Source organism: Lampetra fluviatilis, chromosome 37, assembly GCF_964198595.1.
Source record: "Lampetra fluviatilis chromosome 37, kcLamFluv1.1, whole genome shotgun sequence".
Classification (NCBI taxonomy): domain Eukaryota; kingdom Metazoa; phylum Chordata; class Hyperoartia; order Petromyzontiformes; family Petromyzontidae; genus Lampetra; species Lampetra fluviatilis.
In genome coordinates, this window is record NC_136311.1 from 5,782,200 (window position 1) to 5,807,562 (window position 25,363).

The 25,363-nt window shown below is 50.5% G+C and overlaps 1 protein-coding gene across 2 annotated transcripts in view; it reads right to left on the reverse strand.

Moving 5' to 3' along the window:
* Positions 1-25,363, reverse strand: part of LOC144945283 (smoothelin-like) — a 130,665-nt gene that overhangs the window by 86,429 nt on the left and 18,873 nt on the right. For both annotated transcript variants that reach the window (XM_078873679.1, XM_078873680.1), the window contains exons 2-4: positions 7,769-7,993; positions 6,010-6,115; positions 319-2,777 (exon numbers count right to left, since the gene is read on the reverse strand). In XM_078873679.1, the coding sequence (XP_078729805.1) occupies positions 319-2,777; positions 6,010-6,115; positions 7,769-7,990 (2,787 nt within the window). In that variant the 5' untranslated portion in view covers positions 7,991-7,993. The remainder of the gene's footprint in view (positions 1-318; positions 2,778-6,009; positions 6,116-7,768; positions 7,994-25,363) is intronic.

Sequence of the window (25,363 nt, forward strand, 5' to 3'; positions counted from 1 at the left end):
CGGGTGGGAAAGTGCAACCCTCTACTGTGTAGATCCAGAGGTCAACCTGAAGGGACCTCAGAGGTAGCTCTGTGATATCCACTTCCACGGACCATTGTCTAACACGAAGGGTCGCGCTGCTCTGCAAGAGACCAAAATCGACCCTTCGTGACAAGATGCCGATAGCACATTCGGAGATAAAATTGTGGACAATTTACAAAAATAGACCTTTTTTAATTTTTTAAAGAGCCACAGTATGTTAAATCTCTGTTCCAGTGAACGGCAAACACACACGCACGGATCACGTGAGAACATTCCTCTGCCGGCTTTGCTACCCACCAGGTCCCAGAGCGCCTCCTTGTCTCTGCGCTTGTCTCCGCCATCTCCCTGGGGCTCTGCGTCATTCCCCCACACGTCCAGTCGAGCCGATCGTTCAGCCTCGACGGTTATGCTCCTGCTGCTGTGGCTGCTGCTGCTGCTTTCATGATGTGACTCCACCACGGTCCAATGTCCACCAGTCAACGCGTCCTTCTCCGTCCTTTTCTCTCGCTCCTCAGAGCTGTGTCCACCCTTGAACCAATCCTCCTGTGCAACGCGAAATTGGAGCTTTTCCTCCGACTCCTCAGCCTCGTGTTCAACTCTCCCCCATTGCTTCTCTGTGAAGGGAATTTTTATCCTTTCCTTCGTCTCCTCGGCATTACGTCCACCTTTCAACCGTTCCTTCTCCGCAAAGGCAACCCTGAGCCGTTCTGCCAGCTCCCCCGCCCCGCGTCCACCACTCAACCGGTCCTTCTCCGCAGGCAGACTTTCGAGACCTTCCTCGACTGTCTCACGAGACGGCCGCCCGCCAGCCGGAGGGGTCGCGCTCGCGAGCACCTCGTCGCGACCCCTCGTCGCCGTAGATGGCGCCGTCAGCTCGGATTGCCGTCGACCCGGGGATGCTTCCTCGTCGTCCCTCTCCTCGCCCCGGTACTGCGGGCCGCACAAGGGTGGCTCGCCAACGTCCACGGAGCTTGCCTGAGCGAGCTCCGTTCTGTCCGCGCGTTGCCGTTTCGCTTCTGGGGCGGTGGGATCTGGCAACGGGGAGAGGAGATGCTCCGCCGGCGGTGACCTTTCGTGACCTTTTGTAAGAGGGAATTCATTAGGCGTAGCCGTGTCTGTCAGCGTGCATTTGCCCCCTTGGCTTTCTCCGACGGTGATTGTACGCTCGCCAGAAGGCGTACGCGTGCGCGCCTCCTCACCCTCCGAGGGCTCGGCATCATTCGCCGGCTCCGCCGGCTTTGAATGTTGGAAATCGTCGCGGTGCGTCGGCGACGGCGGACCCGCGTCGTGGCCGTCGCTCGGCGCCCGTCGCTCTTCGCCGTTCGCCGCGACTTCGTGACAGCGACTTTCGCTGCTGGCCAAAGGCCACGTGCTGGCACCGTGGGCCAGCCCAGCGTCATTGGGAATGCGCGCAGATGGCGAATCGGGAGGAAGCATTCCACCGATTGCATATTTTCCGTCCGGGGAAAGCGCAGCAGGCCGCGTCTCGGAGGAGTTTTGCACCGCGGTGAGAGCGGGTCTGCCGGCGCTCTCGGTTGACCGCTCCTCTGCCGTTGGCTGCCCCTCAAGACTCCTGCAGAGACGCTCAAATTGGGCAACGAAATCTCGGCAGTCTCGTTCCTGGGGGGTCTGGAAATTGTGCGCGCAGGTGCTGACGGTTTGCGCTCCGAACATCGTGGTAACGGCGCTAGTGGCATGACAGGAACTTAGTGTTATCCTGGCAGCGGATCTGGAATGATTAAGGCTTGGAACGTGGTCCGTTTTGTTGTCCCTTGATAGAACCGTCCCCGAAAAAGGCATTGGAGGATGATATTGGTGCCCGATGTGAGATATTTCTGATGAAAAATAGATGCTGCTGCTGCTACCGCTGCTGTTGTTGTTGTTGCGGTTGTCGTTAAACGTGTCCGATTTCGCGAAAACAGTGGCTTCTCTTGCAGCTTCCGCACAACAGGCGGCGCTTTTTGCCACGTCGCGCTCTGGCACACCGGCGGCGTCGCTCTCGTCGCCAGTCCCGACTGTTGCCCTCGCGCACGCGGCAACACCGTCACCCGGTGTACCCGCGGTGTCGCCCGCGTGGCCCGGCAGCGAGCCGGCGGCTGCCTCTGCGCCATCGGCCGACCGCCCGTCACCCTCCCACACGCGCGCCGGGGCGGTCTCCGCGTGGCCCACGCGATCTCCCTGCCCGACCGCGACTCCTCCTGCCCGCACGCGACCGCCGCCGTCTCTTGCGGCGGCGTTGCACCGCGCCGCAGCTGCCACCGTCGTGCGTCCATCCTCTTCCCGTCGCCCGGCGGCGTCGTCGTCGTCGTCGCCACCACTACCGCCGTCATCCTTCTTGCCCGCGACGCCGCCGTGCCGCTCACCGTCTCTCCGGCCTCCGCTCCAGCTGCGCGACGCGGCGCTGGCGGGGAGCGGCTCCACGTCGTGACGCTCTGCCTGAGGCGTCCCGGTGACGACGGCGGCGACGGCAGCGGCTCCGGCGACGCTCGCGCCGGCGCCGCTGCCGCTGCGCAGGAAGAGCGTCACGGACTCGGAGCTGCAGCGCGCGCCGGGCTGGACCCGCGGCGCGCCGTGCGCGGAACGCAGAGTGATCTTCTTCTGCACCGTGTAGCTGGTGCCGGGAGATGGAGGCGATGGAGCTTGGAGGTCGGAGCTCGCGGCCGCCGGTGCCGCTGGTGCCGCCGCTGTCGACGGTGCTGCCACTGATGCTGATGCCACTGCCGCCACCGGCTTTGCCTGTGTCTCGTTGTGTCCATCTGTTGCAGAGAGAGGGGTCATAGGTGACGGAGTTTGGAGAGGAACACATTTATAAAAATTGTACGTCATCCATTGGAAAGGCCAAAAGGCTGAAAGACTAAAAATATTTTTTTAATTATTACGTGGAGGCACACATATGCTATTACCCATATTGCTCCACGGTAACGCATAATGGACATCTGTGAAAAAAAGCTTTGTAGCTCATCGGATTCCTCCAGTCTAAATAACGATTCCAACAACGGGTCCATGCACAGTCAGCAAAGTAGTGCGGAAGGATGTCCCGCCCGCCGGAGTTACGTGCGAGGCGCAGCTAACACAGTGGCGACGGCCGACGCAATCGCTCAGTGGCGAGCTCGCAAGTATTCGAACCTTCCAGTGGGAGGTGGTGACAGACGACTTCTGATGAGTCCCCCCGAGGGCCCGGCTTGGGCGATATAAATATTTTTTCTCGGAAAAACAGCCTCTCCCCCAGTAAGTAAAACCTCACGGCGACAGGCAACGCAACGCGGAGTCTCACGTGGCGTGATGGGGGAGGAAAGTCTGCGAGCAATCTGCGGAGCCCTGAAAGGGCCCCCCCTGCTAAGCTTGCCGCGCATTGCTTAGCCGCCCTCGTTCGCCAATCAAAGCCGCGCGAGATCGACGGTTCGAGGGGGTGGATAAGCGCGGCCCTGCAATCGCTGGTCCGCGCGACTGCCGGCAAGGGCGGGTGGGGGGCCTCCTCGGATGTTTGGCCTACTCTTCCCCCTCCCCCCCACCCCCGGTGGGCAGATATTTCGGAAGAGGTGGGAGAGTGCCCACAATTTAACCCCACCAAACATCAGATGTGACCTGGGTGGACAGAACTGAGGTTGAAGGGGAAGGTGGGGGGAGTTATAGAAACTTGCGCCAGCGTTTCACCGGCCGCGCCAGGCAAACGACCAGAACCGCCATCTAGATCGCAAGTCCAGTGTACTGACGACGACACACACGGCAGCATCCCGCATTCAAAGTACCATAAAATACATGAAGAGGTTTGTTGGGTTAGATCACGTAAATATATATAAATGCGTCATTAAACCCGCCACCACCCGAAACAGCCAACTAGTAATCTGACTGTCGCCTGATGAAGCTGGTTGTCATTACTGGCAAAGCGTCGTACTCAGATTGTAAATGTCGTGGCTTGGCTTTCCAACACACCGGTGTGCTGTACTAGTACACTACACTATACACTACACTATACACTACACACTAGTGCTGTACTAGTGACGAATTAGCATGTTCTGTTTACGTGACAACCCTTACTAGTTGGCTGTCGGGTGGTGGCGGGTTTTACGACACATTTATAGATGTACGCGATCTAACCCATCAAAACCTCCATTTTGGATGATATTGGTCGCGAAAGCCTACGTGTTAATACTATAAATATACATTGTTTGCATTCCAGTTTGATTTTCATGACAGGAGTGTCAATGCAGTATACCCATGGGGATTGTCTCTTTAGCTGTGATCGGTTCATTGACGTTTGTTTACTCGCAAAGTGCCATGAATGCATCCGAACTCGTCGGATCTCGGAAGCTGAGCAGGCTTGAGGCTGGTTATTACTTGGATGGGCAAACACCAGGGCTTTCCAGGTGTTGTGAGGCTTTGACTGTCGAGGTAAACAGCAGATGGCAGTGTTGAGCATCATCCCCTTGGGTATTCGTATATGTATTGCATGTTGAACTTATTTCGCCCCGTATGTCGCCGACCGTGCTAATCGGAGGTGCGGGACAAACTAATCAGACAAAAAATAAACACCCGTTAGTAGAATTGGCCAAACATCCCAATGTAGCAGGGCCCTCCTGAACAAATAAAAAAAGTCTCAATGAAACTTTCCTCTGCAAATTAATTGGCATTACTATTACTGTACGAGTATTGTCAATGCCCTGGGTAAATATAGCTTATAGCAAGCCACAAGTTATTGTGGTGAAACATCAGTGTTTCACAGAGCGATGGGGAAAAAGCATAGATGCGGGAAAGGTTGTTATTAAATCGCGAGACATCGCCAACTGGTAATTGGCAGAGAGGTAAAAAGATATATATACGCGCATCCAACATTATTTTGTGTTCGTTACGCGTGTCGGTGGCAATTTGAGTCGCGCTGAAGGGAAAAAAAAGCCGGTGAAACTCGCCAATGATTTAATTTGCCAATTACATTTAAACATTTTCTCGCGCTGTCAGCACACGCGGGCGGGGAGGGGGTGGAGATGCAGCCCGGCTCACCGCGGCATTGCTTGCTTTGCTGTACTGCCGGCCGACTCGCCTCCACTACAGGGGGAGCTCTGGTGGGTACTTTGGCCTACTCTTCCAACGCATGCCAGATGGGTCTGGCGGGATGTACGTGTGTACGTTGAACTTCTTTCGGCACCGCACGCAGCCAACCATGCTAATCAGAGGTGCGGGGGAAGGACAAGAAACTGAAGACAAACAGTAGTTCTAAGGGAATGAAATATAGGATGGGAGTACCCACACTTTACCCCACCACTAACGACCCCCACCACTCACGACTTGCGGAAGGGGGGTGGGGTGGGGGTGGCATTGAATAAACTAGCCATTTACACTATGAGATCTCTTTTACCAGTGGCAAAATATAATAGTAGGTTTTTACCCTTTTAACTGGTGTCAGTTTTGTACCAGTTAAAAGGGTAAAAACCTACTATTAAACTAGCCATTTGTTTCAACTGCCATTTAATTCAATTGCAAGATCAGTGTGTATGTTGTATGTTGAACTTCTTTCGCACCGTATGTCGCCAACCATGCTAATTGGAGGTGTGGGGGAAGGACAAAAAATGAAACACAAAAACCAGTTCTGAATAAATGAGTTTAAAATCTAGATTTAAAGTGCATAGCTCCAGCGGCTTCCTAAGATCGGACAGAAGAGCATTCCAGACGGCCACAGAAGCGCATCTTAAAGCACGGGCAATGCGGTTAACCATCTTTGTTCGATGGCCAGCAGCCAAAAGCCGCTGCTGCGAGGAGGAGCGGAGTTCTCGTGATGGTTTAGGCTCCTTGGCGAGATCAGCGAGGTGTTGTGGTTCATTTGTGGCAATCACTTGGCGTGTGTAATGAGTGCGACCTTCTCACGACGTATTCGTTCGTAAAAACCGGAAAGCCACTGCAGCTGGGCGTGCAACTCTATGGACACGGCGGGATCGCGCGATGCACGGAACGTCACGTGCCGGAGCTGCTGACCATTCCACGCGGCGGCAATACCTGCGTCGTTCCCCGGCACATTCTCAACGCGTTCTTGTTCGTCGAGCCTTGGGGAGGACGCCTCGCCATCACACGTTCCCGACTGCTGCTGCTGCTGCTGCCGCTGCTGAAAAACGGCAAGCAACGCAGAGTTGGGGGGGGTAAAAATAGAAAATAATATCAATCTTGATTTGAAGCTTTCGTGACTGCAGGAATCCATACTCTTGTTCTTTCGGGAAAGTAACGTAGGTAGAAGAAAAGATAATAAAAGAACACGACGTTTCGGTCGCAACATGAGCGTCCGTCATCAGGTGAGAAAGAATAATCTGCTGTTGTGGCTTTATATAGGCACGGGACGGGGGGGGGGAGGTTTGTAGAGTCGTGGCTGCAGGAGTTCACGGGGGGGGGGGAGAGGGGGCAGGGTTTGTGGGGTGCAGGGACGGGTGGGGGCTGGAGAAATCAGCATGTCCATGAGCTTTAATTAGTCAACGAAAACAGCACGGGTGGGTGGGTGAGTGAAAATCACAGCAGTCAAAACTTGACGTGGTTTATCACGTCCTTGCGATGATTGCTCAATCTGAATCCATCTTCTCGATTAAAGTTTTGTCTGTGTTGCTATATCTGTAACATCTGTAAATCTGCCTCTGCCTCGTGAGTAGCGGCACAGCGCCACGCGCCGTGCTTCTATGTGACTTTACCGAAAGAACCAAGAAGCATGGGGCCCCCCCAAGTAGCTCGAGAGGAAGGAAAAGATTCCTGACAAACAGTCAACAACACGCGCAAGTTATCAGGTCAAAATCGAACACTAATAAATATTTTACGTATATATTGTAATCTCTCTCGTCCCTATCTTGTCTGCATCCTCTCTTCTATCATCTTACGCATCTATATTTTTGTCTGCATCTCCTTTATCCCACCACGTCCGCGGCTCTCGCCGATATCTCTTCTCTCATCTCACTAAACATCTCTCTATCTCGCGTCTACATCTCTTCTTTAAACTCACGAGTACTTTTTTTCAAACCGAAATGTGGGCCCCCCCCCCCAAAAACGAATTTCAAATTTGTTGTTGTTCCACAGTTGCCGAGCACCGGTTCAACAGGGGCCCCAAAAGCACGGTTGACTACGTATGGCGCGAAAGAAGCTATTCGTACAGACGTAAATGGCCAAGCGGCCAGTAACAACCAGCACTGTTGCGGTTGCTTCCGCGACCGTCTGGAACGTTCTTCATTCCGATATTAGGAAGCCACTGGAGCTATGCGCTTTTAAATCGTCTAGATTTTAAACTCATTTCTCTTTAAATGCTTTTTTTCTTTCGTTTGTTGTCCTACCCCGCACCTCCGATTAGCATGGTCGGCTACGTACGGTGCGAAATAAGTTCAACATCCACATTGGACTTGCACTCCAGAGGTCGCCAATTCGATTCCATCTCCCGGCGCGGAGGTAAAAAACAAATGGAACTTTTTTTTCAATCCTTCCTCACCACCCACACCTGATCTGTCCACGGAGCAGTTTAGATGGCTACATCACGGTCAAGTTAATTGGCAGGATCGTGAGTGGTGGGGTAAAGTGTGGGTGCTTCCACCTCTATTTAATTGTTTTCAAGAACCGATTTTCGTGTTTAGTTTTCTCTCCTTCCTCCGCACCTCCAAATAGCGCGGTTGGCCAAGCACGGCTCCCAAAGAGGTTCTACGCACGTTCAAAAACCTGCCAAAGCGGCCAGTAACAATCAGCACCGTCGCGTTTGCAAATCGTTCCTGGTACCGGCGCTGGATAGGCACACCTGGGTGTCGGCGCCATTGTTGTCGCAGGTGGCGCCCAATGTCCCCTTGTTGTTGTTGTTGTCGTCGTCGTCGTTGTTGTTGGCGTCGCTGCGGTCGCCTGCCTGCCAGGAGGACCCTGCCTGCTTGGGAGAGGGCATCAGGCTGATGCCGCTGATGGCCCTTCGCTCGAGGTACTGCGACGACGGGCTGACGATGACCAGCGAGCTCACCACCGATGCCATTCCCTGTGCGCGAGAGAACGACGGACGGGGACGTTTTTTTACGGGGTGGGGTTTTTTTTCTCCCTTTGCCGATGCGCGGCGTTGTCTACGAATCGGTGCGGAAGGGATTCATAATAGAGCTCGTTTAAAAAAAAAACAATGTGACTTGTACAGAAAGGTTATTTGGACAAGCGGTTAAAAGGTCATTATGATGATAACGACGTAACAATTCACATTTTGCGAGGCGCATTTCATCCGTAGATCACAATGCGTGCGTATGGAAAGCAGGAAATAATAAACAGAACCAGGGTAAACGCCTACCCCCCCCCCCGCCATTGAAATAGGTAGTTGAGCCCCCCCCCCCCCCCCCGTTATCCCCGTGCGGCACAAGAAGACGACCGAGCACGTGGGGTCTGCAAGCGGGCATTCGTCTGCCTGTTGAGGGTGGGGCGATGATTTCCGGTACAGTTATGCGGAATCCCTAATGAATAATTTGCTGTAATGTGTTACGATGAGAATGCTTCCGTGAAAAGCAACGCATACATCAGAACAGACGATTGCCTGTAAGTGGCTGCTACAGAGACGGAATTCCACCGTGGGAAATGATAAGTTGCTCAACTTGTTTAAATAATAACATTAAAAACAGGGGAAGTTTTGATGAGAATAATCTCGAAGTTATTTCTCCCACTTCCTAATGGAAACGCACGCAATGGACTTCCTTCACCGGCCAAACTCCCTTCGCCATCGACACGAGCGCCGCGTGACGTTCACGTTTCCTCGTGCGGTGACTACGAGACGCAATGAAGTGTCGTGGCATCGCTCGACTTTGCTGTTTTAAGTGACAAAAAATTAACCCGTAAAAACAAAGTTTTTCACTATAAGTCCTTTATAGGCGTGGCGGCTAGAGTCCTCTCGTCCTCTGGCTTGAGATGGCTGCCACCTATGGGTCAGATGATTGCCTGCCACCATTGAGCAATTGGTAATTAAATGTAATAAAAACAAATTCCTTAAAAGTGTAAAATTTTGGGGAAAAAATTTCACTTAAATTAATTGTCACGCACAACGAGTCTGTGTGGAAAATGTCGGCTCGATTGGATCACGGGAAGTGGGTTCAAAAACGATCGAAAGATTTGCACAGTCGTAATCGCGCAAGCAAGCAAGTTAACTTAATATAAATGATTTAAAAACGCAACAACGAGAATGTCAAAGTGTCTCCCTGTTCACACGACCGCTTGGGTGGCACCCACCGTGGCTGGGTGGCCTTAACGCCGCTCGTCTACTAACATTGCGCATGCCACCTTTGCATTATTTACACCGTGCCTCCACGTGCACAGTGGCATCCCGAGGCGCCGAAACCACGTGGGTGTTTGAGAATGTCAGAAGATCGCTCGTAAAGGAAGTGATGGCAGGCTATGGTATGGCTCGAGGGCCCCCCAACAGAGATGACCGTGCCAAACCCGCCCGGTGCTCATCTGAGCAGGGAGATGATTTGACTTCCCACAAAGTGGTATTTATTTTACCAGCCCACCTAGGAGTTGATCGATGGGTTGAGCCGAACCCCCAACCAGGATCTGAACTTACGACCTTTCTGGATGTGAGGCTCCCACTCTCAACAACATGTGCCAGCTGTGCGCGTTGTTTTGTTTGTTTCGGTTCGTTGAGGTGACCAAAATAAAAACGCTCTTCTTTTGAACGGCTGAAAAACGATGGTTGCAACCGTGTGTTTGTTTTCGCGGTCGGTTGGGCCGAACGTCGCTGGGTGCCGCGTCCAACGTCTTACTCCGCGTGCTGGGAGCTTCCTCAGAGACCATTCTGCTCTTGAGGAAGCTCCCCAGCACCTGGAGTGAAAACCACACCGTCAATGAGAGAGATGTTCCACGTGCGCGTGTGTGTGTAGCGTTGAATTCTCTCGCGCCGTACGTAGCCAACCGTGCTAATCGGAGGTGCGATTAGCATGTTTAGACTGTTGGTGCGGTGGGTCAGCGCAACAGTGCTATGAACTCTGCAAGATAAGTTTTATTCATGGCCACCAGGCTAGCATCAGTGGCGAGCGATGTCTGAACTGGGTCTGAGCCTCCCAATCTACTTCACCAACCTGCGCTGATCAGCGTGGTGGAAGCACGGTCAAACGATCCACGTGACCAACAGCGTTGGGAAGCCTTCAATCCAGCACCCGATTGATAAAGCTATTAAAAACGATGACATTTTGTATTATTTTCACTGTTACTATTATTTGTATAGTTTAAGCAGGTTGTGTTGCAGTCGCGTAATGGGTAAAGGACACTTGACCTGCAATCCAGAGGTTTGCCGGTTCAACCTCGCGCCTCTGACCACCCGGTCGTACAAACGGGTGCTCCAAAGTAGTCGACCAGTCGGCAAGCGTTCGTCGTCGTGTGGTGGGGTAAAGTGTGGGTACTCCCAGCTCTATGCAAGACGTCCAGCCGACGTGGAAGAGTAGGCCAAAAAAACACGATACCGCCCGCTCCTTCAAATGCCCTTCTTGGCAGGAGTGGTAACGAGAAAAAAAATGGTCCTTCCTGCAGTCAAAATCAAACCCCGGGAGTAGTGGTTGTCAATGGGAACACGCCACATAACACGTGGCGTTAGGCAACGTCTCAGCGAAGGGTAAAGACAGCTGTTGGGAGGGCGAAGCTTCGCGGGTTTGCGGCTCTTCTCACTCCGCGGGGATTACACGGGAGTAATCTAACACGGCTTTATTGGAACACGAACATCACCATTAACTCTTGCAGTCTGACACATTACCGTATCGTTTTTGAAGGGAAGAACAAACAAATAAAGCATCCCCCCCACACACACCTTCAGAGGAATTCGCCACCAACGCGTCCTTTGTGACGCAAACAAGGCGGCCGTAAATGGTGTAAAATAGCCATCAGAGGGTCTTCACGGTGACATGTGATATATTGGCGCTGGATAGACGTTGGTGCACGTTTCTTCCCGGCGGTCGCGAAGTGGCAACGCTCCAAAGGAAACCGGGCAATTTATGTGCAGCAGCAGCAGCAGCAGCAAAAAAGAATGAGGAGTCAAGAGTCATCATACTCGAGGTGTTTTGTGCTCGGAGATTGTGCGCTATACCCCACCTGCTGTATTTGTAGGACATTGCACATTTTTTGGGGACAAATTAAAGCAGATCTGTGGTGGTGGTGGTGGTGGTTGGCCCCATTGGGGAGCCTAACTAGAAGTTGTTTGTGCGCCACGGTGGCTGGGAGATGTTAACTACCTCGCCTGGTACACAGGAGGTCGTGGGTTCGATCCCAACCATGACGCCTGCATATTTAGATTTTGCATGTCTCTCTCTTCCCGTGGTCACGTGAATTTCCTCCGGGTTTTCCCTCGGCATTTAGAATCAACGTCACGAGCTTAGACGATTTGGCTGCAATATATTTCCACGTGATAAGCCACTTTCGTTGGGCTATCATTTGTGGCCAGGTCGCTTCTGAAAAAAGAGCTGTATAGCTCAGTGGGCCTTAACTGGTAAAATAAAATTAAATAGTTTAAGGTTTGGTGTTCATGGCAAGCATACTGAATATTCAACCCAGAAGTGGCTGGATCGGTTCTACATCCCGCCGCGGCAGTTGAAACAAAAGTTCAAGTTTATTAAATCACCCATCACCCACCTGCCTCCAATCAGCCGTATGAATGGGTTACACCAGTTAGTCGATCTGCAATTCGCGTGTGGCGAGGTCAAGTGTGGGCACTCCCACATCTTCCACCGTGGAAGAGGAGGCCAAAATCCCCTCTAAGGGAGCTCTTATTACAAAACTTATTTGTTTTACCAGGTAAGTCCCACTGAGCGCTAGAGTTCTTTTTCAGAAGCAACCTGGCCACAAATGACAGCTGAACGAAGCGGCTTATCACCAAATGGAAAATGTATAGCAGCCAAATGCTCTAAATGCGTAATGTCTAAGTGATTTATTTTGTTCTATTTCTACCTACGTGACTTACCGAAAGAACCAAAGAGTATTGATTCGAGATTTTGAGGGAAAAACCGGAGGACCCGGAGAAAAATCCACGCGACCACAGAGAGAACACGCAAACTCCAAATATACATGCATCAGTCGGAATCGAACCCACCACCTCCTGCACACCAGGCGAGGTAGTTAACATCTCGCCACCGCGGCACCCTGTGGAGTGGACGTTGAGGTGATGGGCCAGGCCAGGAATGAATGGACAGAGACTCGAAGGAGGAGGGCAGAGTCCACGCGATTCGGCCGACGATGCCAGGAAGAGACAAATAAGAGAGAGAGTTAGGGAGAGCAAATCAAATATACCCTCAAATAGCACTCTCTAGTAGTGGACCTTCTGCCAGCAATAGCCTGCGTAAATGTTTGGAATGCTGCACCTTTACCTTTTGGCCTTGACTTTGATTTTTAAAAAAGTGATGTTGATGCATGTATAGGTTAAAGTAAAGAATAATCCGATCGACTAAAGCATATTTATACTGCAGACATGGAACAGGCCTCTGCTTGTATTTACTTTTACCTATTAGCAACGGGCACGAGTCCCCGGCACCTCCGATTAGCGCGGTTGGCTACGTACGGCGCGAAAGAAGTTCAACGCACACGGTGCATACACACTTGAGTCGCGAACAGACGGTGTACAGGGCAGCACGGGCTGGCACGGTCAAAGGGGACAGGCTGAGTGGTGTGAGGAGTAGCTGCGAGGTTGCCCAGCGTGAGTTCCACGACTCTCGTTATAAACCCGGCCAGTGGTAGTGGTGGTGGTGGTGGCGGCCGCCAATTGGAGGCCCTCGGCAAAAATAGTGTTATCGTGTTGGGGGGTTCGGGGCGCGGGGCTGGAATTTATAAATGTATAAAAATCCAAGCGAGATGACAGAAGGGACATGTGGACGAGAGAAGCAGATGGAGTGAGATTGGGGAAATGTAGAGACTTTACAGAGATGTAGTGAGATGAGAGGATAGAGATGCAAACAAGATAGAGATCAACCGGCTTTTTAATTTTTCGATGTAAAGCTTTCGTGACTGCAGGGATTCATCTCCTTGGTTCTTTCGGTAGAGTCACGTAGAGTGGAAACAATGAAAATAATAAAATAAAACATAATAAAATAATTCTCACGACGTTTCAGCCACAACGCAAGCAGCCGTCCTCAGGTGAAGAACAGGTCTGTCGGGGAGACAGCGTCAGACGTCAGACTCTGTCTCCCCGACAGACCTGGTATTCACCTGAGGACGGCTGCTTGCGTTGTGGCCGAAACGTCGTGAGAATTATTTTATTATGTTTTATTTTATTATTTTAATTTTTTCCACTCTACGCGGCTTTTTAATGTTGATTAACTTTATTAGCGTCTGAATCCGAGCTTGTGTTTTGCCCACGCCTCATTTTGCCATGTACTGTATGAATGAACGTTGAACTTTTTCGCACCGTACGTAGCCGAGGCTTGCTGATCGGAGGTGCGGGGGAGGGACAACAAACCAAATGCCAAAAGCAGTTCTAAAGAAAACGAGGTTTCAATCGAAAAATGAGATTTCAATTTTGAATGAATCAAGGGCCCCTTTAGCTGCTTGAGAGGCCCTGAGCTTTCTCGCGGGTTGCTTACGCCTAGCGCCACCACTCAACCAAGTTCAAGTTCAAGTTCATTTATTAGGCATAGCCCTGTGAGCCATTCGGCTCTTGAATCGGGTGCAACCGCAACAAACAAAAAACAAAAACATGAACAAAAAACATCTTAAAGTGAATATGTGACTAAGTGCAAACAGAAAATCCACGAAAAGACAGCAAAATATTGCAGAAAAAGCACCGTACACCAACGCTGTGTGCAAAAATCCCAGTGGGATGCAAGTCAAACAACAACAACAACAACCACAAGACAACTTAGATTAAGGCCATCAGTCTAACTCTGTACTACAACAAACAAACATGGCTACACCAATACACTTTTCGAAATCACCAAAATAAAGCCATGAAAGCAATGAAACAGCGATCATAGGAACTGTGACGGAATTTTCACAATAAACGCACAAGTGGATATCCGCTCCGTACGATCACTGCCGCCGCTCTTGTCCTTCCCGACACCTCCGATTAGCACCGTTGGCTACGTGCGGTGTAAAATAAGTTCGACATGCATACATCTACAGAGGGGGGGGGGGCTTACGGGGAGAGAATGGGACAGAGCCTTACACATGACGTCGACCAGAAAGAGAGAGAAGGACTGGCAACGTTGTGGAATATTATATTCGAACGATCCGGCTTGGCCTTTGAGCCAAAGCTACTTTTGAACTCCAAAAGCAAATCCAAGCGTGATAACAAAAACTATATATATATACACACTGTATATGTGAATATAAGGGATGATAAATATATGTGTACACACTGTATATATAACCCTCCAGAGCTCTCTCTACAAACAGTAGAGAAATCTTCATTTCTAAACACATCGGTGGCGGGGGAGGAGAGGCAAACATTCTCATCTCTTTGATAAGCCCCAATTTGTTTGGCCTTGTGACCGCCGCGGTCAGGAAACGGATGTAAATTAAGCGCTCTTCACGCAGAGGAAAAGACGATTACCACATTGTAGCTATCATTTGCTCTGACTGGGGTTGAGCATTTTGGTGCTGACCACTTTAAAATAAGAAAAGGGAAAACATTTTCTTGGTTCTTTCGGTAAAGTCACGTAGAATGGAAATAATAAAATAATAAAAATAAAACATAATAAAATAATTCTCACGACGTTTTATTTTTATTCTTTTATAATTTCCATTCTACGTGACTTTACCGAAAGAACCAAGAAGATGAATCCCTGCAGTCACGAACGCTTTAAATCGAAAATTAGGGAAGACATTTATCAAGAACACTTGAAAAATGTGTTGTTGTTTTTTGCTCTGGTCTTGTTGTGTCGCTGGATCGTGAGAAGTGTCGATGGCTTTGGTGGGGAGGCCTTCATCCAGCAAGGAAGAAACCCACGACGAGTCTGATTTCTCTGACAGGTTCCCGTTGCCGCGACGCGATGCTTGGTAGCAGCACTCACCGGGGGACGTGCGATCGAGAGGACGCCGTTTCGATTTTGTCCCCCCCCCTCCACCTGCCGTGGCAGTTGAAACTTTAAACAATGGGGACAAGTTTCTAGAGTCCACCACCCCTCACCCGCCTCTGTCCACCCGCATGTTTACAGGGCGCCGCGGTGGCGAGATGGTAACTACCTCCGCCTGGTATTAAGGAGCTTGTGGGTTCGATCCCGGCTCTGACGCCTGCTGTATATTTTGAGTCTGTGGTGTCTCTCTCTCTCTCCACGTGGTCGCGTGGATTGTTCTCCGGGTTTTGCTTCCACGTTTAGGAACATGCGTTTAAAGTATTTGGCCTCTATACAGTTTCACACGACGAGCCACTCCGTTGGATTATCATTTGTGGCCAGATTGCTTTTGAAAAATAACTATGAAGCTCAGTTGGGCTTTATCTGGTCAAATAAAACACATTCCTGTGGAGGGAGTTGGTCGGAACGTTGAGTTGCTCGGTCAATGGCAAGGGTCAACGGCGGCGTGGTGTATTCCGCAAATATGATGAACCAGGTGGTTCCTACCAGTAAAATAGATCGTTTAGGTTGTACAGTAAATGCGTAAACAACACAATTGGTCCATGGACAGGTTACGTGTGGCGGGATAATGTGTGACCCCCCCCCACTCCACTTCTTACAAGATGTCCGTCGAGCGTGGAAGAGTAGGCCAATGTACCCTCCAGAGGGCGATCCCCAGAGCCACTGCTACCATTGCAACAGCAGCAGTGGCTCGAGCAAGTAATTGCAGGGCGGCGCCTTTATCCATAGCCGAGGACTGTGGAGGGAGTTTGAATGCAGTGCAGGCTTTAGTACTCATTAATACTGGTTAAGTGCAGGCGTGGCAAATTAGGCAATTTGCTTGACACTGGCTATCTTTCCATAGCGCGCAGTTTATCACTGCGATCCAAGGGGAGCTTGGAAAAGATACATTACGGTCAATTTGTTGCGTGTGTTTGTATCAGCACGTGTAAATATGTAGACGGCTCATTAATAATGCAGACGCAACGGTACAAGCCTCTGCTGTGGGAATGCAATAAATGGACACCGTGAAATAAATATAGAACATTTGTCTGCTGAGAGCAAAAGAGGAAATTAAATGCTTGGAGGGCATTTGACCCACAATGCAAAGGAAAAAAAACATCTCCACTAAGTCGAGATGTTGTATTTGTTTACCGCATGTACGCCGCATACATCACCTAACACTGTAACTCGTAGCAAACAACAACAAAAACATTCCGAGCATGCAGTTCCCGAGTCTGGATGTTGTGTAATGTAACCGCGACCAACCGAGGTCAGAACGCATCGCCGCATTTGCCAGAACGCACTAAATCCTGCGGGCACGGCAGAGGGTAGTGGTGGTGGGATTGGTGGGGCTAGTGGGGTTGGTGGGGCTGATGGGATTGGTGGGGCTAGTGGGGTTGGTGGGGGTGGTGGGGCTGGTGGGGGTGGTGGGGCTGGTGGGGCTGGTGGGATTGGTGGGGCTAGTGGGGTTGGTGGGGCTGGTGGGGCTGGTGGGGCTGGTGGGGCTGGTGGGGCTAGTGGGGTTGGTGGGGGTGGTGGGGCTGGTGGGGGTGGTGGGGCTGGTGGGGCTGGTGGCGTTGGTGGTGGTGGGGCTAGTGGGGTTGGTGGGGTTGGTGGTGGTGGGGTTGGTGGTGGTGGGGCTAGTGGGGTTGGTGGGGGTGGTGGGGCTGGTGGGGCTGGTGGGGTTGGTGGGGTTGGTGGTGGTGGGGTTGGTGGGGGTGGTGGGATTGGTGGGGCTAATGGGGTTGGTGGGGGTGGTGGGGCTGGTGTGGGTGGTGGGGCTGGTGGGGCTGGTGGGGTTGGTGGTGGTGGGGCTGGTGGGGTTGGTGGGGCTGTTTTTGTTGCTGTTGCTAAAACAAACACACTCACACGGGCAAAAGGATAAAAGCGCAGCCCTGAAATTGCTCGCTCACGACACTTCTGACGGAAAGGATTCCCACCACGAAGGACCCGTCCCACCTCCCTGGCTGAAGGGGATACTTTGCCGAATTTCCCACTGTGGCCAGGCGTCGTTGAAGAGATGGGAGTAATCACCCACACTTTACCCCACCGAGCAACTAAATGCGATGTAACCCATTCATGCTGCCGGGGTAGACGGAGGCAGAGGGTCAAGGATGGGGGCGGGGGGGTTGGTGGTGGATAGGGGGCTTAAGAAACTCGCCCCATTGCTTGAACTGCCATCTAAGAAAATCGGATCGATCCGGCGAGCCGCCGTTGCAAGTCCAAAGTGCTGCCCGTTACGCCTCGACTCGCTCCACGCCCATTCCTGTTCTGTAGAAGCCACAAGTCAACGTTGCTCGATAGAAGGTCGCATCCCCTCCTCCACCCTCCTCCTTCTCACTCCTGCTTCGCTACCCCACGTGATCAAGAACCTCCTCCACCACTTCCTCCTCCTCCTCTCCCGTACAATATGTGCCATCAACTCCCTGTTCAATAGGGTTGCAACTTGCGGGGACAAAAATCACGTGGGAGGGGAGGAATTTGAGTGGTAATGCTCGCGTTCACATTGTCCCCGTAGAATAACGAGACATCTCACAGTACAGGGAGTTTTTGTTTGTTTGCACCTAGGGGACCCCCGGATGGCAGCTGTCCCTGTGCGGCATACGGTGACTCAGTTCCGGCCTGCAAGTGAGCATTAGTCTGACAGCATGGGAGGGGGGATCGATGATTGTCATCCCAATTGAGTAATTTGTAAGTATTTGTTTTAAAATGTGACAAGTTAGGGGCCTGAATACAACACGACTTGAGTTGTGTGTTACGCAGCAACTGAAAAAACGTGGAACTTTTATTTTATTTCCCTGGAACAATTTTACAGATTTTCCAGGACGGACACGACCTCTGTGGCCGTCTGGAACGCTCTTCCGATATTAGGGTGTCACTGGCGCTGTGCACCTTTAACACATCTACATTGAAAACTTTTTTTTTACAACTGCTTTTTGTGTTTAGTTTGTTGTCCTTCCCCCGCACCTCCGATTAACACGGTTGGCGACGTACGGTGCGAAAGAAGGTATACATGCATATGTATACACATACAGAAAGAAGACGAACCTGATCAAACTTGGACAGGTGGCAATCCTACTTGTTCAAGTCCAGGCTCAAGGCCATTCTCCTATTCTTCTCGCCGTGTGTGGGGTGGCTCCTTCTCCTCGGATTACGAGCGAATTCTGGCCTCTAGCGGCATGTGAGTTATGCGGGAGTCCTGAGCAATCGTTCGTCTGCTGTTAGCATCCTGTCGGGCAAGAATTGAGTGTGTATGCCGACCACGTGATGGATGCTTACGACGAGTGTAATTGCCGACAAACGCGTGTTTTTAACCTCACCGTTTGTAATGCAGTGCAACTTTGTCGCGTCATTTTATTTAATTCAACTCTTCACGGGGGGGGGGGGTATATATGTGTATTACTGCGTTGAGTTGCAAGCATTGCCGTCGCGTTCTGCCGTGACGTTTTGTTTTTACTGCATGACCCTGCTCAGGTTCCCGAAGAAGCTTCCGGAGCGAAACGTCGGACGTCGTGTGAACAAAAATCGACCGCGTGGCACGACCCTAAAGACGCTTCGGAGAGCCGTGCACAGCGCAACCTAAAACAAAAATCGACTCAATAATATAAATGTATTTTATGTTTTACACTGATTGAATTATGTGAATCGCGGTGGTGTTCGAGAAGGGCTAGAGATATATTTTCCTGCAGATTTGCTTTTTTCTTATCCCTCAGAAATAATTTGCTGCTCTCAAAGGGCATGGTTATTGGACAGGCTGAGGCGAAAGTGATAATAAACTCCGTTAAGTCTCCTGTTAAACGCTTAAATAATATATATATTTTTTTTTACTTTTTTTAAACACGCTTTTATTAAATGTACGACTCCAGGAAGTGGCCCTGAAGCTTACCATAACGTAAGGGACCGTGGCCAATTACAGCCAACGTCCGTTGACCGTGGAAAATTAGACCCAAGCCGAAACATAACATATAAAAAAGAATGTTTAAAAATGTATATTTTTATGACAGAATATAGTATTGTCATCAGTATGACATAAGTATACCAAGTTTGCAGTCGATACCACATTGGAAAGTGTGTTAAAATTGAGTTACAAGATTTGAGGATACAACAACAACGACAACAACAACAGAGTGAGTTAAATAAAAGCGTGTAAAAATAAACAATTAAAATATGCGATCCACGTCATCAGTGAACCAAGTGATTTACGTCAAAGTTGCGCGCAACATTAAAGTTGCAATATTGCTTTCCAGGGGAGAAAATCATAACAGCATTTGCACAATCGCGTTTGACAGTGCCATAAATTGTTCATCAGGTGTTTTCGACACGATGTATTTCGGTGCAGGTTCATCATAAGTTATAGCAGCATGCGGTGGCGGTGATGATGGTGGTGGTAGCGTTGGGCAAAAAAATCTAATACTGATGTGAATCAACGCTATTATACATACGTATGAAAACCCAGAATAAGGTGTTGCTCTTTCTGGCAACAAACGATTGTTAGGATGTTCAAACGCCAAACAGATACCGTTTTGCAAGGAATCAAGTCTGCATTGACCACACACACAGTGCTTGTGGTGAACGTGCAAACAAAACACTCTGTGATTATAATGTATGGATGGCATTGTCTTTGAAACGCATTGGCCTACACCATATCCTTGTGCTCCATGGCCTGTCAGACCAGAGAATAGCGGCAAAAGGTGAAACAGCACAAAATCAATGAACGTATCAGATCATTCATAGCTCGTGTTGAGCAGCAATATCATGGGATACCTTTTTATTTTACCAGTACCAAAGTAAAAAAAAAATTGTAAAATGTAAAAAAAGTATTTACCCTTTCTGTATGTGTCATGAACTTCTTTCGCACCGCACGCAGTCAACCGCGTGCGAATCCGAGTTGCATAAAAGTCTCTTGCGCGGTGCCTTTCAGCCGGTGTATATAGAATGTCAAGTTTTGGTTGTCTCACCCCCACCTCCGCCCCCCTTTTGGTGACGCGAGGGCGACTCGCCTGGCGCCCTCGTGGAATGTGTACATCGGCCGTGCCGTGGGGCGGGGGGGGCGGCGTTTTCACGGAAGGCCTCCTCTCCGTGACAGACGAGAGATTACGCTGCGCGTGCGTGCGTGCGATGTGATGTCATGCCGTCATACAGGCACCGAAAAGCTTTTACTTTAGTTATTTATTTTTGTTCGTGTGTGTGTGGGTTTTTTTTTTAAAAGCCGGCTCACCAACACCCCCCCCCCCCAGTAAGTAGCGTTCGTTGCGCGCTTCTCAAGGCAGAAGTCGTTGTCAGTCTCGTCGCCTATCTGCCTCGTGAACAACACTTTGTGACCACAGCTGACAAAAATGCACCCCCCCGCCCCCTCCTCCTCCCACCCCCGGTCAGTGACCACGTTCTTGACCTCTGGCCGCTAATGCCTCGTGTTCAACACACGTGGCACAAAGAGACATCTCTCGCCCGTTCCTCTCTTTCTCTCTCGATCTCCCTCTCGCCTCTCTCTCTCGATGTTACGTGTTGCGCCAAATGCGTTTAATGAAACCGTCTGTCACCATTGATAACAGCCCTCCCCCCCTCCCTCCCCAACCTCCCTGTCAAGGTTGATCCGTAACTGCTGAAAGTGTGAGTGTACATTGTGCTGGGCCTGTGTGCACGTGCGTGTGTGTCTGTGTGTGTCCCTTGTGTGTGTGTGTGTCCATTGTGTGTCTGTGTGTCTGTGTGCACGTGCGTGTGTGTCTGTGTGCACGTGCGTGTGTGTCTGTGTGTGTCCCTTGTGTGTGTGTGTGTCTGTATGTGTCCCTTGTGTGTCCCTTGTGTGTGTGTCTGTGCGTTTGTGTGTCTGTGTGCACGTGCTTGTGTGTCTGTGTGTGTCCCTTGTGTGTGTGTGTCTGTGTGTGTCTCTTGTGTGTGTGTCTGTGCGTTTGTGTGTCTGTGTGCACGTGCTTGTGTGTGTGTGTGTGTCCCTTGTGTGTATCTGTGTGTGTCCCTTGTGTGTCTGTGTGTGTGTGTGTGTCCCTTGTGTGTGTGTGTGTCTGTGTGTGTGTCTGTGCGTTTGTGAGTGTTGCCGGAGCGGTAGTACAACGTTTAGCACGCTGCGCTAGGAACCCGGCGACCCGAGTTCGATTCCCCATCACGGCCAACACCAGTGACGATTATCTGAGCCGGTGCTGGACCTCCTTCCCCTAGGTCGGCTCAGCCTCAAATGAGTACCTGGGGCGATGTGTAAACATCGTCACTGGGGAGACAAAGACGACCGGGCGTGGTGCTGGCCACTCAACACCTCGGGTGCCGTTCCGACCGTCATAGGTGCTCGCTAACAGCACTTGCCCCAACAGTCTGGTAAGGCTATACGGGGGGATTTTGTCTTCGTTTTTGTCTGTGCGTTTGTGAGCGTTGGGGAGCCGTAGTGCATCGGTTACGAACCCGGCGACCCGAGTTCGATTCCCGCTCACTGCCAATACCAGTGACAATTATCTGAATCGGCCCTGGCCGACAGGTCGATTCAGTCTTAAATTAGTTGTTGCAGCCATCCCCGGCCTTAATAGGTGCTCGCTAACAACATTTCCCCCGAAAGTCTTGATGGCTATAAGCGGATCTTTGTCTTGTGTGTGTTTGTGAAGAGCAGTGGGTTACGTTATTTTTTAAACATACCTTGTACAATGCATAGCTTATCTTGAGCCTAGAATGGTGTGGCTTTACATTATTTGTTTTAGGTGTTAGTTTATTATACATTCCAGCGTATACAATGTTATTGGTTGTCTTGGAAACTGTTTTGTGATTGTAAGTTTACGTAAGCTGCTACCTATGACTCACAGAGAGACCCATAGGCTCACACAGAGACCCATATACTCTCAGAGAGACCCATAGACTTGACAAACACCGGATGCTCACATTTAACTTGTCGTGATGCTAACTTCACGTGTGCAACTGCTGCCTTTCTGCTCAGCTGTGCTTCTTAATTATATTGGCGCTTTGGGACTTGCTCTACGCTTCTGTATGTAGGTTGAACTTCTTTTGCACCGTTCGCATCTTATATTGCTAATTCTGCAATATCAGGAATACATGGTGATAGCTGTGGTGAGCGCACTGCAGTATGAACATATTCACCTTAGTTTGTGTCTCGGCTATGGTTAAGGGGCCGTCCATAAATGACGTCACGCGATTTTGGACAATTTTTGACCCCCCCCCCCCCCTCGTCACACGGCGTCACAAAAAGTCAGACCCCCCCTCAAATATGACGTCACAAAGCTCTTCACCCCCCGCCCCCAAAATAAAACATGCTTCAAATCGCTTTCAACTATTGTCATTGTAGTGCGTATTTAATGTGGCGCTGCACTCTGATGTTGTAGGAGAAAACATTTATTAAAAGTATATTTAATTAAGTAGAACGCGTTGTCCATATTTATTTAAAGTTGCGCATTTTGATGTGACGTCACATTTTTCCAACCCCCCCCCCCCCTCGTCACGCATCGTCACAAATGTCTGACCCCCCCCCCCAGGTGCGTGACATCATTTATGGACAGCCCCTAACATCAGCGGCGAGTGATGTCTGAACTGGCCCTGGGCCTCTGCAAGGGCGACTCAGCCTTAAATAAATACCCAGTGTAGTGTTTATGCATCACAACTCGCTCTGGTGATGCCGTGATGGGCCGATCCAGTCCAGATATCACCAACAGTTTGCCGTGGCCCCGGAATTAAATTCTGGCCGTGGAGCTTCTCGGCGTGGTTGCGCTAACCACTGCACCACTGCACCACTGCTCTAACCACTGCACCACTGCTCCAACCACTGCACCACTGCACCACTGCTCTAACCACTGCACCACTGCACCACTGCTCCAACCACTGCACCACTGCACCACTGCCCAAACCACTGCACCACTGCTCTAACCACTGCATCACTGCACCACTGCTCTAACCACTGCACCACTGCACCACTGCTCTAACCACTGCATCACTGCACCACTGCTCTAACCTCTGCACCACTGCTCCCCTGCTCTAACCTCTGCACCACTGCACCACTGCACCACTGCACCAACCACTGCACCACTGCTCTAACCACTGGACCACTGCACCACTGCTCTAACCACTGCACCACTGCTCCCCTGCTCTAACCTCTGCACCACTGCACCACTGCGCTAACCACTGCACCACTGCTCTAACCACTGCACCACTGCACCACTGCTCTAACCACTGCACCACTGCACCACTGCTCTAACCACTGCACCACTGCTCTAACCACTGCATCCCTGAACCACTGCACCACTGCTCTAACCACTGCACCACTGCTCTAACCACTGCACCACTGCACCACTGCTCTAACCACTGCACCACTGCACCACTGCTCTAACCACTGCACCACTGCTCTAACCACTGCATCCCTGAACCACTGCTCCAACCACTGCACAGACATTTTTGACGATGTGTGACGAGGGGGGGGGGGTGTTTGAGAAATGTGACGTCACGTCAAAATGCGCAAATTTAAATAAATGTAGAATTGTTATAACAACACTAATTGTTATAACAACACTCCTACAACATCAGAGTTCAGCGCCACATTAAATACGCACTACAATAACAATAGTCTAAAGCGATTTGAAGCATGTTTTATTTTCAAAATGGAAATATGGTTTTGGGGGGATGGGAGGGGCAGAGCTTTGTGACGTCAAATTTGAGGGGGGGGTCTGACTTTTTGTGACGCCGTGTGACGAGGGGGGGGGTCAAAAATCGTCAAAAATCGCGTGACGTCATTTATGGACGGCCCCTTAGCGCACCGCACTATGACCGCCGGAACAGCCTGCGTTTGATTCCTGGACCCCGTGTCCCATTGGTGGCGAGTGACATTCCGGGCGTCCACGTCTCATCACCAACCCGCATTGCCCGGCGTGGCGAAGTGTGGTCAAACAACTCCCTTCACCCACTGAGCAGATCGACAAAGCTCTGTACACACATATCACGGACAATCAAATCCCGCCCTCTCTCTCTCTCTCTCAGCAGGACCGCACCGATGCGCCATGCTGACATGCAGAAGACGGGTGTTAAGTGTGGAAAACAAGAACCCACTTAAACGTCTCTTTGCGAGTGTGAATACACCCCCACAGGGCTTCATCTGTGGGCTCCGGCGTCTAGCGGGGTGCAAAATATACCTGGCGATGAGCATTCGCCAGTCCTTCTGTTGTTACCCTTGGCAAAAAAACAACTGGCGGCGGAGGGGTGGGTGGGTGTATGGGGGAGGTGTTGCCTTGCCCGCTCACGCACCCCCCGATGTGAGAGGCTGTCCGTGCGTCGCCTTTGGTGGAAAGTGAGGGCCCATCGCTGCGAGCGACATCGGGACACGTACACTCGCTCGTCGGCGACCCGCCGAGTTGTTTTGACAGCGCGATATTTTGTTACACCTTTCGGGGACTTTTGAAAATCCCCTTGACAAAGGCTACCGCGTATATGTTTCCGCTGTTGTAAGAGTAAAACTCTCTTGACGTATTTTTTTAGGGGTTCTGAAGTTCGGCTGAAACGTCGGGCATCGTGCTGAGCAAATGCGCCTCTGCGGCCGTCTGGAACGCTCTTCCTTCAGATATTAGGAAGCCACCTGGAGCTGTGCACTCTTGAATCCAGATTGAAACCTTATTTTTGTCGAACTACTTTTTGTGTTTAGTTTGTTGTCATTCCCCCGCACCTCCGATGAGCACAGTTGGCTACGTAGGGTGCGAAGGAAGTTCAACTTACATAGAGTGCATGCGCACGCATCGGAGAGATCGACCTTACGAAAGATACCCATTCATCCACACGACGGAGATGTGGCTGCGTTCAGATCCTACGTAAATCTGCGTCGATGTATCTATCTATTACTATGGTCAACAACAAAAAACGTTTTTTTCTGGCCTGGACTTTTGCAACTGTTTTAGACTAATTTCAGGGTGCTGATTCCAAATCTGATCTCAGATTTGCTCTATCACATCATTTTATGCTATCGGCATACCCCATTTTCATTGATTTTACCCGAAATTAACTCTGTCACTTATGATTGCAAGTTGTTGCGAGTCAGTGACTGCTTTAGTGTTAAAATATGGTGCTGTATTTTTAGGATAGTGTGTTTATAATATCATTTTATGTAGATATCCACATTTATTGAAAATGCAATATTTGATATCTCAAAAACCTGATGTGATAGACAAAAACTGATTCCAGATTTGGAATCAGCTTTTGTCTATCACATCACCCCAAAATTACCTTAAGACCGTTGGAATACCTTATGCCAGAAAAAGTGTGCTGACCAGTGTTATAAAAGCGCGGCGTTCCGTTTGTCTGTATGCTAAGTTATGAGAGCCTTTCCGAAGGCCTGAATCAAAAGTTATAGAAAGTGG